We start from the raw sequence: 14,438 nt of genomic DNA on the forward strand, positions 1-14,438 counted from the left end.
AGACAATAAATTCTAACTGCATGTGATGTACAGATTAACACATGATGACAAAAGCAAAAGCATGGTCTTCGTAAGTAAATGCTGAATGAATCTGAAAGTCCAATATTTCCCTCCATTTCATTGCCAATTTGAAAATTTTAATTATATTAGAATAAGCTAAACACCTCTCTTCAACAGCAAATGTTGAAGTGTCATACCAACCACTTGTCCTATTTGCTGCTTAGACGTCTTCAAAGGCCGAAACTCCCTACCATTATCTAACATAATTGAACAAATACGATAAAAACATTATCTGGTTTACAAAAACCCATACACAGCCGAAATATCTTTGGGCATATATCCATGATCTTCTTACTGGAAGGCTTCTTGTCTTTCATCTGTATCTTCATTTTCAACCTGACACCATTGAACAAGAATTCGGATATGGTTTAGTACACATAATTCCAAAATATGACACTCCTGGTCACAGGTAAGCCACTCAATGCCGTATTAAAACCTATATAAACCAATGATGAAAGTCACTTAGAAACTCAGAACTAGGGCAATACCCAGCCTGGACAGGCTCCATGCAAAGTTTTTCGGCCTAGTCTATTGACAAGCCAATATAAGTCAGAAAGCAAAATAATGACTTCTTAGCCTGAGACCGGGTTTTTAAAAGTTGGTATAAAACATGGAAAAAGTAAGAAGGCGTCAACGATATAAGGTATCTTCATACAAGTTTCTATATGGTAGGCAGCCTTGCATGCAAGTGTAGCAAAATATATGTATACTAGTTGCAGACCCGTGCGATCCACAGGGCGAGAAAAAAAAATGCTTTAAAACTGTTTTAAATAAAGATGCATTTTAAAAGAGATCCATGAGGATAAATGTTGATAACCCTATAAAATAAAATAAAAAAGCTGAATGTACAAACAAATTAGGAATTAATGGGCAAGAAAAATTATAAATCAATTTTTATAGAGTCGTAGAAGCATAAACCAATATATAAATTAATTGCAAAAAAATGCCTTTTCTTTAAGGAATAAGACATGGCACAATAAAAAAGAGTACCTGGTGTCTGATATAATGGTGGATTTTGAGCAGAAGATATACGGAAAATTGCAGATGTGGGACGGATGAAGGGTAGAGGCAAGGAAACTATATTTAAATAGGTGGAGTGCAGGAGGCATTTCTGAAAAGACATAACGTATGAGTGGGTATTTAGAAATTATGGATGGAAGGGTTGTGATCCTTCATAGGGTTTGATTGGAGAGAGAGAGAGAGAGAGAATAAAACGGTTACAAAAGCTTTGTGAATAGATGCGTTAAAAAAAGGGCTGAAATTATGGATTGAAGGGTTGTGATCCTTCATAGGGATTGATTGGAGAGAGAGAGAGAGAGAGAGATGGAATAAAACGGTTAGAAATGCCTTGTGAATAGATGCGTTAAAAAAAAGGCTGAAGTTAAAAAGAAAAATGCTGAATGCGGTATGCAGAGGGGGTGCCACGTGGCACACCCTCAGCGTACCACATCCAACTTTACATATATAGAATAGATATATAGTTGGGCCCATATTATCGGGTGATCCAAACCCTTCATTTGTTTGCCCAGACATAGATATTATTTTTTGAAAGGTAACAGCTTTATTAATGCTGTAATCGGGTTTACATTCATGGGGACAAGGCATTCGCCGTTACCAGTCATACAGTAAAACCCGCAAAATTTTCAGCCCAGCCCAGTCGAGCCCCTGTATTCACACAGCACAACCCAGTCGAGATTACTGTCCAATTATGGTTTACCCCAGGTACACTAGTTCAAACAACATTGCAGCAAGCTGAACCCAAAGTATGTAAAGCATCAAGATGGGCAAATCTCCACATTCCAGTGGCTGCAATGCTCCCTCATATGATAACAGCTGACATTACACTATATCCAACACGGAAGATTGTAATAACCTGGCAAATGTGGCCGAAGAGATTGTGTTGTTAATCTCCATCTCCGAATGTGTTGATAACCTCCACCGCCACTTTCTCTACCCCTTCCCTTGCAAGCTTATCTGCTTTTTCATTTGCCAACATATGCTTAAATTCGGGATGAATCGTCGGTACAAGGTCACAAATTTTAGAGATGATATTTGCCATCTTCCATGACACTTGTACTTTGCTTGTAGCCCAGGCCACTACGTTGGTGGAATCACATTCTACAATGAAGGGGCCAAGACCTGTGTGCGAATACCATTTTCGTCCTCATAACGGCGCTTTAGCTTCCGCTTTATTCGCGTCACAAACCCCCGGTTGGGCCTGAGAATGCCAAAAACAGTATGCCATTACAATCCCGAACAATACCCCCTATACCCGCTCTCCCCGGGTTTCCTCTCGAGCATCCATCAAAGTTGAATTTTAGCGGCTAAAGAGGTGGCGGAAACCATCTCGGAGAGTATTAACTCTTTCCCCCTTTTTCCCATAATAACCATTTGCCGTTCTCTTAAGATATCCCCCACTTGATAATTTGGCTCCAACTTGGCTGCTCTGCCCCAACAAATGAGATTTAGCTTAATGTCTAATAGGATTCTTCCCAAAGGACCCAAACCTTCCTTTTTTCCTTTGAATATGAGGTTGTTTCACTCCTTCCACACGTGCCAAATTAATGCATATGGAACCAGTTTCCACAAAGATCCGTCCCACCTCGCCAAATCATGCCAATCTACCAAGATCTCCTTAATAGATCTTTGGAACACCCAAGAATCCCAAAGCATTTGAGTATCTCCTGCCCAGAGATAGATATGCCGTGCCCTGAAAATCTTCTCCATAAGATGATCCTAACCCTCCGATCAATTGACATTTAAGATGGATGTCATGATAAGGCAGACATTTTCCTTTACTTCCTTAATTTAAGGGCTGCAAGGACAGATTCTAATTACTGTGGAGCAAAGCTCTCACCCCAATAACCCCATCTCCAGGTACATTTCAGTCACTTGTCCCATACAAGGGCAATTACATGGTTATTACGAGCGACGATGTTGCTATTCCTATTTCTCATACTGGCAAGGACATGATGTCCACTTCTTTTGGAAATCAAAGGGTTAGGATCTTCCTGTGGGGAAGATTTTTGCGGCACGGCCTATCTATGCCGGGGGGCAACAAAGGAATGGTTTGGATCACCCAACAAATTGGGCCCCACTGTAGTTTTTTTGCTACACTTCAGGTCTCGCCCACCATATAAAAACACTTCATAGTTCATCGACAAGAAAACTCAAGGAAGATGGTAAGTCAGAAAACTTTTGGCAGTTTAGTCGACATGGAGATCAGGTTTCTGGGTTTTGAGTTTTCAGATCTGTGACAGAAAATTCAAGATGAAGAAAAACTTGAAATATGCACTCAAGATCAAAGTCACAGTAGCTAGCTACAGTGCCTCATGTCATAGGTATGTTCTTTCTTGGACATGGATTAGTGTCCAATGTTTCCAGTTTATGGTGTACTACTACAGACTACGTAGCTCATCAAGCTATCAACTGTTTCCAGGCAGCAAATCTCAATCAAATTTAAAACATTTATGCTTTGTAGAATGAATACATAACCATCTCATCGAGAACAAAATTTAATTTGCAGTGCACTCAAGTAAAACTGTATACAATGAGGTGTGACAGTGGTTGATCTCAAAGAATCAATACATAATCTATAATTCAGCAAAACATGCATAAATCAGAAAACCCAAATAAATTAAGATTTGAAATCAGAAAAGAATCCATGAAATCAGAAAACCAAATAAATTAAGATACTATCAGTAATCTACACGTGCTAGATACCATGACATAGAGACCGGAACATTGCAAATAAAAAAATAATACATAAAAATGACAGCTAAAATAAACTAGGCAAGCATCAGACAACGAACATTTGACAAAACCAAGGCATGCAATAAAAGGAGAATCCAATCCTCAGAAACATGCAATAAAATGCAAATATGACATCAACCATCTATTCTTAGCAGCAGGAAGACAAATTAGGAAAATGATAAGTTCTACCTCAACAAGAACCCTAGCCTTCTTTTTCAACTTCGCACCAAAATCATCTGTCTTAACCTTCCCAAGGCCAGATCCAGATCCTGTTTTCAATCTCTTTACATTCGATAGATCTAATGGATCCATCTCTTCATCGTCCTCATCCATTCCACCTATACAAACCAAGAGTATTATTCATAAATCTGTATGCATATTCATATACAACATAAGAAGACAGGATGACAATATTATGAAAAGCAAAAGATTCTTAGAAAAAATTAAGTTAGCATTTAAAGATCCAAACACATTTACCATAGTCACCACCCTTAATAGAGTCGTCCATCTCAAAACCACCAAAATCTTCCATATCCTCTTCCTCTTCAAGTTCCTCATAACCTTCAACATATTCTATTTCAGGTTCCTGCTAATCTCAATTACAAATAGGAGATGTTTTCCAAGGATATTTTCAGTCAGTGTAAATAAGGAGATTTGTACTGTACCATTAAAAAGAAGAAGATTTACACTGCTCTAAGAATGGTGGAGTTCACATAACCATACCTCTTCATCATCTTCTTCAGTAGCCGCCTGTAGCCCTTCCATTTCAAGGACTTTATTGTACTCTTTAACAGGATAGTTGTATATGTCACCATATACACCCCTTTTTAGGCGTTCTAACAATTCCTTTTCAATACTCTGAAAAAGATATGTAAACATCAACAGTTGGAGTTGAGAAATGGAATAGCTGAAATACACATAATATACAGATATATAAATATATTATATGGGGAATGCCAATATGTCCCCATTCACGGACACATTAGCATCTCGTGTCCAACATATAGACTACACTACTCATAGAATATGAATATTTCATTTAGTATATAAAGCAAATGGGTATTGTAGTAAATTTGTCTCTCTGCTGGCTTCCTTATTTACTCCCCCGTTTCTTTTCTCCTTCGTCTCGCTGCACCAACCTTCGCCACACCTCCTTTGTCTCCCTCCTCAACCATTGTTCATTCCAAAACTGAGATAAAATTCCACTTGGCACTTCCTTAATAACAAGCCAATTCTTACAACAGAAAGGGACAAGAGGAATCCCGGGCCTGGTTCTTTTTCTTCGTCATGACCCACCAAGACCAGTTTAGGGTTCCCTAGGGATGCAAAAAATCCAAAATAACTTTGATTCATGAAAACTCTCTTGTGCCCTGCGATAAAACGATGATGGGAAACATCCTGATATTATTCATGGCAAAGATCTAGAGACTAAGAAAATATTTCTTAGAAAACCTATTTCTTACGATATTTCTTAGAAAACCTATTTATTACAAAACGCAATTCATTCTTGTCTGAAAATGACCATGGGATTTAGACCCCTTTCTTATTAAACTCCATTTCTCTCAAAACCACAACAAACATTTTTTTTATAAACCCATAAAGATTTGCATGGAACAAAATAAAGAGAATTTTTTAATATGCAATGGTAACAAACAGAACCATATACAATGATAAACAACTGCATAAATGAGCCTTGCTCTTTCAACTCAACTCAACTAAGCCTTTGTCCCAAACTAGTTGGAGTCGGCTAGTGAATCCTTTAGAAAATTCTCATGAAGAATTGATATGTGCACAAAGAGCCCTGCTCTTTGTGCATATAAAATTGATATATTGGCAATGGATACACCTAGCTCACACTTCTCTCTGAAATCTGACAATGTGAAACAGCTCGCAGATCAAAGCCCCTGAACCAATTTGTGAGATCCACCTTGCAGGTTTGATTAATGAGGAAAATGGACGACGATGGGAGGATGAGATGTACTTTAAAAGGTGAAGAGCAACAATGGGAGGATCTTGGAACGTACAGGCGCGCGTGCACACCACACCCAGAGAGAGAGAGAGAGAGAGAACCCATTTTGGTGGACGGTGTAAAAATGTTAAAGCAAAATCAAATAAGACAAGCTGATACGGTGAATATGCCTAACTATAGTTCTATAAAAACCTCTCTCTCTCTCTCTCTCTCTCTCTCTCTCTCTCTCTCTCTCTCTCTCTCTCTCTCTATATATATATATATATATATATATATATATATATATATATGAGGAAACTGTTGGTGAGCTTAAGCTCACCAAACTTATGGTGAGCTAGCTTGCCCAATCACATGGGGGCCCACTTTGATAGGATGATCCAAACCATTCATTTGAAAGTCCCTTACTGTGTCTGTCCATTTTTGTCCTCCACAAATGGAGGGGTTAGGATGATCCTATGGAGCTGATTTTTGGTACACCACCTATCTATGATAAGGCCTTACAAATGAATGGTTTGGATCACTCCCCAAAATGTGGGACCCATGTGATTGAGCAAGCTAGCTCACCATAAGTTTGGTGAGCTTAAGCTCACCAACAGTTTCCTCATATGGTGAGCTAGCTTGCCCAATCACATGGGTCCCACATTTTGGGGAGTGATCCAAACCATTCATTTGCAAGGCCTTATCATAGATAGGTCTGTCCATTTTTGTCCTCCACAAATGGAGGGGTTAGGATGATCCTATGGAGCTGATTTTTGGTACACCCCCCATCTATGTAAGGGACTTTCAAATAAATGGTTTGGATCATCCTAACAAAGTGGGCCCCCATGTGATTGGGCAAGCTAGCTCACCATAAGTTTGGTGAGCTTAAGCTCACCAACAGTTTCCTCACACACACACACACACACACACACACACACACACACACACACACACACACACATATACCTACATCCATTTTAACCTCCACAAATCGAAGGGTTGGGATGATCCTATGGAGCTGATTTTTCGGGCACACCCTATCTATGTGAGGGCCCATCAAATGAATGGTTTGGATCACCCAAACAATGTAGGGCACCACTCATTTTGAATGGCTATAATGTGTGTATAATATATACATAAGTACATATAAACATACATACATTTTTTTTTTACTTGCAAAAAACATATATCGATACATATATGGGATTTGCTAGGTACCATCGCAGAAGGCATTTCACAAAACGGTTGTTGCATGAGAGAGCAGCCACATGGGCTCAGATTTTGTCTTATTCATTTAATTCATCTGAGCTGTGGCTGCTCTCGCATGCAACAGCCAGTGCGCAAAATGCCTTCTTCGATGGTCCCTAGCAAATATATATATATAACAGAAGGTCAGAAGGGACACCTTATCTAAAATAGCGGCTTTTTCAGCCTTTTCCTCTCTTCTAGCCTCCCTCTTTTTCTCTTTCCTTGGCAATGTTACTATCTTTTCCCTGCCAGAAAACACAAACAAAAATGAAACAATGAAAGAAGTTGCACAAAAAACATCATATTGCATTAAAAGGCTATCCATAAATGCACATGTTTTTGTATGAAAAAAAAAAAAAAACCAATGGAAACCAGAATGAAACAAATGGGAATGGGCTTCGGAAATTAGTAACCTCAACTATTTACCATTTCCATAGAAGAGCGCAAGTCTGAAACTAGTCACTCGTTATTCAATTACTCGATCTTTCTCTTAAATGCACATGTTTTTGTATGAACAAAAAAAAACCAATGGAAACCAGAATGAAACAAATGGGAATGGGCTTCGGAAACTAGTAACCTCAACTATTTACCATTTCCATAGAAGAGGGTAAGTCTGAAACTAGTCAGTCGTTATTCAATTACTCGATCTTTCTCTTTAATTTCTTGCTTTAATTCTCTTTCTTAATCTCTATGTATTATTATTTGATCTTTGTGCCCCTTAGTCTTGTCAAAAACCCTTACTTGCACGTTACCAACATAAGTCTAAACCTTCCCTTCATACGAATACAACCTCCTAAACCTAGTAAAAATATATTTCCAATTTAATCACATGTTTTACGATCCAAAACTCTAATTTTCACATATCCTTTTCACCCCTAACGTCTCTTACATAGATTTGTCCTACATTAGATTTAGTATCACGGCGAAGTATTAGTCTTTCCTTCGATCGTCCAGCATCAAAGGAAGTCTAGGAACAAAATTGGTTACACGTAGAAAATAAGTACTTTTCTTGATTCCAAAGTAGGAGCCTCCCTAATTAGAAGAATTTGATAACAAAATTTCTAGCAAACAATTAACCAAGCATCTTTTCTTGATTTTTACTAACACAATATTTTTTCAAGAAAATTTTAAGCCACTAGAATATCCACTTAGGTTAAGCAAATATAATGTTTTATTTCCATACCAAAAACTTATTACCAGGATGGATAAAACTCAAAACACGCAATAATTGAAAAGTTGTGGTAGCAGTATGTATGTTAATCAATTCTCATATATAATTTTTTTGACATTACAATATATTCATAACAATTAAAATATTGAAAATTTTAATAGGTTAAGTAAATTTAATGTTATATTTCCATATAAAAAACTTACTACTAGGATGGATAAAAATCAAAACAAGCGATAATTGAAAAGTTTTGGTAGTAGTATTCAGGAAAAAACAAATAAAAAAGATATAAAATTGCCACAACGATTCCAAAAGTATTGGAATCCAACAGGTGTCCAACACGGGTACTTCGCCCAATTAGAAGAATCCATGTAACATGGCACTTTACCAATCAGCCGCTAAGTGTAATGGCATAATCAATGTCATTCGACTGTATACAAACGCAAATGTTCAATGACACACATAAAGTTCCATTATAATGACAAACAATGATGAGCCTAATTTCATCACTGAAAGGAAACTCGAAAATGCCAAAAGAAAGAATTTCCAGTTGAAGAAACTCATTTAAAACCTATAGTGCCTATCTATTAAGAAGACTCAAAGTACTTAGAATACAAAATATTAAAAGATTCAATTGATTCCCGTGTGAAGAAAAATTTTCAAAGATTGTATATATTATAATTGGGCTGTGTGCAATTAGAATGGAAGACAATGATCCACGTAGAAGAACCCAACTAGAACCAGGATTAAAGCCGGGTAGATTCCTTTTACCTTCTTGATGATTTTTTCTAAAGGATTCATTTAGCCGACCCCAACTAGTTTGGGACAAAGGCTTTGTTGAGTTGAGTTGAGTATATATTATAATTGGGCTGTGTGCAAATGTTGTTTCCAGAAACTAAGTTCACCCGATGACATGAAAAAAAAAATGCTTACCTCACTTTCAACTCAAGCTTCCTCATGCGTATACGATATTGAGTCATTTTGGTGAGACGTTGCTTAGTTTTGTGTACTAGAAATTTCGGCCAGTATATCTGTCAAATCCAAAACAAATGCTAGATGCACTGAGGAAGCCGTTTAAACCAAATATGAAGGAAAATAAATAAATTTCTTCTGTACTTCTTGGCAGTGTAAAGTAGAATACCAGATGTTTGTCTATGATTTCGAGTGCCTTCTCATAGTTCTTGGGCAGTTTAACTCTTTCCCACAGTTTGTTTGGCATATGAGCCCTTTCAATAGTTTTCATGTATAAGTAAAATACTCCTACACCAAATGTAAAAATAAGTACAGTTATCAACTTCTGAATGACATCCAATATGAAAAAATAAGTATAATTGAAGAAAATGTTAGAACCAGATTTGGTAATGAAACAATTAAGGCTAATGCTTCAATCAAATTGACACAATCAGAAACTCAACATTTAAGCACATGCATATACGTATATAGACATAGGATAATATAATTTTCCAAAAGTTATAGGCTTCCATGATGTGGGTGACGGTCATTTTTTCCCAACCAAATCCATAAAAATAAAATCCCTTGCACTTCAAATAAATTCAAGTTCATTTGCTGGGGAAGTATCCAAGGTGTTCATTGGTATTTTTAATCATTAACTCCCGCATGAAAAAAGTGGTAGATCTCTGTGTGTATCAAAACTGGCAGAAACAACCACGTTTTCCAATTTGGCAGTTAATTCAATAAAGAAAAGAAAATACCCTTTTTTTAAAATATAGGGTCATTACACAATGAATGTGTCCTTTCATATGAGGAGAAGTCCATAGTGACTACTGTTTATGTCATTGATCATGTTAGTGATTGTCTTCATCATTTTATTATCAATTTGAAGCTCCATCTTTGTTAGCTCAATATGTGCCTTATCAGTTTAGTTACCATTTATTGTAGATTCATTGTTAAATTTAATACAAAAGCAATCAAAACTCAAGGTATTTTTTAGAAGAAAATACTAAAAAGATGCGGTTGTTAGGCACTTTCCTAAAAGCCATTTTCTAGGCCCGCATGCCACATGGATGTGATTGAGCCCATTGATCCCACTGTAAACCAAAAGTCCGGCTTATCGATCAAGCTTAATTCAGGGTTCCTCCAAGAAAAGGTAAATCGTTGGATTTTTATTGGTCTTTACTTGAGGATGGATGGTAGTCTGGCATGAAACCAGAACCATGTGGGTTTACTAATGATCGTCTACAAGATAAATGGTCTCAATTACACATGCATGATCCTGAGTGGAACCTTAAAACAATCGTTAGAGTTGATCCCGAATGGTTACTGCCCTCCTTGTCAGACTTTTTTACAATTGTTGACTATAATTCCCTGAGTTGTAAAGGATATCTCAGTTAGTCATCAAAAGTAACTACTCACTCAAACATTAATTTTTTTTATGAAAAAAAATCTGACAAGTGTCCAAATTAATTAGGCATCAATTATGATGTGGCATTTTGTCCTTAAACATTTCTCATCTTATTTAGCTGTTGTGGCTGATACATCAGAGGACACTGGCGATTTAGGGAAAAACAAAAATTGATATTCAAATTAAAATGGGCTACTGATATTCCCACTAACATGTTTTGATTATGGGACGAACTCACCTCGTCTCTTATTATTTAATCAGCTCTCAAAGGCTATTACTATTCCCAACCCAAAAAGCTCTCTTATTATCTTTGGATTCAGAAATTATAGTGGATTACCAGTTTATCTACTGAATCCTTGATAACCATCATTAGGGCCCGTAATCTTGACTTCAAAGATGAATTCTCATTGTCAAAGTTTTAACCCCATTCATCAAAAACACATGAATTGAAAAAAAAAAAAAGAAAAAAAAGCAATACCAATACACACACACACGCAGACGTGCGCGCACACACATATTTGTGTATACGGACAGATAATCAAATTTTATTAACTAAAAGCCACATATTTACAAACCTCAAAAAGGAAATAAACTAGACCAAAAGTTAGGCATACAGCACCAAAACACAACTTCTGAGCAAGAGGCCCCAAAAGTAAGCAAACAGCTAGCCAAAGAACAGCAAGTATATGTCATCTCCCATGAAATCGTCCAACATGAAAATGGTTTTAACAATTATTTAACATATAAGAATGAAACTTGCAGAAGCATACATACACACAAACATGCCAAATGCATCTATATTCAAGCACTAACAACACAAGACATCACAGGGCATGTGTAAACGGGAACAAATCAACCATTTCACTAATTAAAAAAATTGTAAGCTAAATAAGAAAAAAGAAGTTACAATTCAAAAAAAAATAATAATAATAAGAACAAAGAAGTGAGGCCAAGAGATGCAAGACCCATATGATTTCAATGAGAAAAAGGAAAAAACAAATATCGCATATTCTATGAAACAAAAAATTACTCCAAAAGTTTAAGCTGTTAGAGATGGTGTTATTTAATCATTTATACTTCAATACTCCCCTTCACATGTGGCTCCTCTTTTTGGGTTGGCAATACACATAGATTTTTAATATAAGGGAGTTGTTAAGGTTTTGAACCCAGGACCTGTCGCGAGACAATAGCTCTGATACCATGTGAAACAACTAATTACTCCAAAAGCTTAAGTTGTTAGACTTGGTGTTATTTAATCATTTATACTTCAAGATATTCTACATAAAACAAGCTAAGAGCCTACAATACCAGAACATGATTTACCAGAGACTACCATGAAACTTAAATTGGCAGAAAATGTAACTTCAAAACAAAACAAAATTAAAAAGCTCATACCATCATGGTCACGAATGGTAGCATAACGACTATTGGCAAGAGGACATGAGCTTCGATTGCATATACCAGTCACGTTATATGGGTTACGACAGAAATTCCCCGTGACAATTCTATCACCAAAACAAACAAGGAATTAAAAAAAAAAACCCAGAAAGGAAAAACATGAAAACTAAATTGAGTAAGAAAGAGGAATCAGTTTTATCTTACTTGGCCATGAAACTGCAGTGATTGTGTCTAATAACTTGCCAGATAACCTCATCGTGTTGCATCTTGGAAGAGAGAGATTTCTTCTTTGCTCTTCTTACTCACAACTGCAAATGGGTAGGAAGTGAGGGAATTAGGGTTTTTATGATTTTCGAGGGGCCTTAGGGCTTAGGCGAGGACGCAGTAGGGTTTTGGGAGGGCTTTCTGTCTACTTTAGGTTAGAGAGAGGGAGAAAGAGAGAGAGATTTTATTTGAGGATTGCAAGCACACGGAAGTGCGTTTTGTAAAAAAGCACGAGGTCCTCGATCGTGACACGTGTCCAAAAGAACAAAAATAGAGCACAATGACCAACTTGTCCGTCATTTTCACTCGGTCTTTGTTTTAAGACGGGATCCCGTTTGAGAAAAAAAAAAATTTTGTGTCTACGTTTGTAATCAGGACCGTCAATTTTTGATATTGTGACAATATGACCTACTGATCCTACGGGGAAGAGATATCCCATCCGTAAGATTAGGGCTTATAAATATCAACGGCTTAGCTCTTCTTATGGAACCCTGGCTCTGTTTGGCTGCGGGTAGTTTTGCCTTGTAGATTAGTGATATAAGTAGTCAATAGGGAGGAGACAAACATTTGATTTACCTCGTAGAATAGTGAAGTAGTGTTTGGCTGCGAACCTCAGAGTAGCGGGAAAGGGTGTCATGAGCACCGTATAAAGTCGGAGAGTAGTGGAACAACGAGTCAACAGGGAGGAGACAAGCATTAGATTTGTCTAGAATTAACTATGGGAATAGTGGTAAGCAGGGGTGGAGCCAAGAATTTACAGTTGAGGGGGCCGGGTTAACTTACACTTGTCTGCATTGGTCATTGGGGGGCTATGGCCACTAAAATATCTAGGCATGCATGTATATAGACCTGGCAAATGCGACTTGTATCCCCATAACCGAACCGATCCCCTATCGGTTCCCAAATTTGGGAACCCGGAACCGAACCGTGGTTCCACAGAACCGAACTCAATCGGTTCGGTTTTGGGTTTACCCAAATCACAGTGCAAAAAGAGCTGAATTGAAAATCCAAGAATTTGATCCATATCCAAATAACAATGCAAAAAGGGCTACAAATGTGAGAAATCCAAATCAAAATCTTCTCGGCATCCAAAAATCTTCGTTTGATTAAGGCCCTGTTCTTCTGAACTGATTAAAGGACTCACATTTTATTCTCAAAATCCAATAATAACAGGGCCCAAGTAATCATAGGGCTCACAAGTCACAACCGAACCGAATCACATCCAATTTTCAAAATCCAAAACAAACAGGCCCAAGTAATCACCCCTTTCACTTTTTTTGTGAGAAAAAAACATAAAAGAAATAGAAAAAATCCATACCTTACGATGAAAGAGAAAAAAGCAGTGGGCTTTCTTGTTCTTCTTCTCTTTAAATCTTAATGCTTGAATAGTTGAAGGCAATGAGAGATGAGATCTAGGGTTTTCTTTTTACCTCTTTAGCAAAAAGCAATCTAGGGTTTCAAATATTCTCCTCCCTTTACATAAGTTAAAAGTTAAAACGGGGTGCCTTTATCAGTTTTTTATTCGGTAAAATCCGTAAAAATGCAAAAGTCAAAACGTTAAAATGAAGCCGGGGGGGGAGGCGGGGGGGATGATTTTATCCGTTTGGGAGGGAACATCACTGCCCTTTCTAAAAATTTTGTTAAATGTTAATTTTTTTAAATATAAAGAACTGTGAACCGGTTCGGTTCGGTTCTGGGTCCCAACACCCCAAAGCCGGAACCGAACCACAAAAATTTAGAACCGATTCGGTTCGGTTCTTCGAGTTAGACCCGACCCATGTCCACCCCTAATTGCCATTATAGAAAAAAGAGGGGTGCAGAATGATCACCAAAGGGCTAAAGATGGCTGGATCACAACTTTCTAGTCATGTGCAATCTAATCTGGCCTCCTTGATTGAACATTTTTCTAACAATCATTTTATGAGCCCCACACAATTCCGGCCCAGTACCACTGACCCCTCTCCAATTGAATGATTCTAGACCCTTGATCTATGAAGCCTCTTTTAATTAAGATTCCACGAAGAAAAGCTAAGCCAATGATTTTTATAGGCCTTGATCATACAAACTAGAGGTCGCATTGGAAAACAAATAAAAATAAAATTTTCTCAAGAATTAAAGCACTTAAAACTGTATAATATTTAATCCCAAATCATCTGAGGATTATATTGATAGTCAATTACAAATCGAAATAGAGAAGCATCTTGCACTTCCTCTATTCAGTCCATCCCTTACAATCT

General features: G+C 37.2%; 1 protein-coding gene across 2 annotated transcripts; it reads right to left on the reverse strand.

The window, feature by feature from the left end:
* Positions 1–88: 88 nt before the first annotated feature.
* Positions 89–12,368, reverse strand: LOC143854961 (MAK16 protein-like protein). Of its 2 annotated transcripts, none has more exons than XM_077365111.1 (9): positions 12,142–12,368; positions 11,935–12,044; positions 9,319–9,437; positions 9,111–9,208; positions 7,167–7,254; positions 4,537–4,671; positions 4,291–4,399; positions 4,003–4,151; positions 89–396 (listed from the first exon to the last, which is right to left on the reverse strand). In XM_077365111.1, exons 1-9 carry the CDS (start codon positions 12,201–12,203, stop codon positions 352–354), a joined length of 915 nt encoding a protein of 304 aa, XP_077221226.1. In that variant the 5' UTR covers positions 12,204–12,368; the 3' UTR covers positions 89–351. The 2 variants fall into 2 exon arrangements, with proteins under 2 accessions (XP_077221226.1, XP_077221225.1); XM_077365110.1 differs by having other exon boundaries at positions 4,291–4,402.
* Between the last annotated feature and the right edge of the window lie 2,070 nt (positions 12,369–14,438).

This window comes from Tasmannia lanceolata, unplaced genomic scaffold, assembly GCF_043159265.1.
Source record: "Tasmannia lanceolata isolate RefF3 unplaced genomic scaffold, GAP_Taslan_0.1 ptg000020l, whole genome shotgun sequence".
Taxonomy (NCBI): Eukaryota; Viridiplantae; Streptophyta; class Magnoliopsida; order Canellales; family Winteraceae; genus Tasmannia; species Tasmannia lanceolata.

Coding starts and splice junctions, on each gene's coding strand:
- LOC143854961 (XM_077365110.1), bottom strand. CDS start 12,203: ATGCAACACGATGAGGTTATCTGGCAAGTTATTAGACACAATCACTGC. Junction 9,438..11,934: donor TACCATTCGTGACCATGATG/GTATGAGCTTTT, acceptor CATTTGGTGTAG/GAGTATTTTACTTATACATG. Junction 9,209..9,318: donor AAATCATAGACAAACATCTG/GTATTCTACTTT, acceptor TGGATTTGACAG/ATATACTGGCCGAAATTTCT.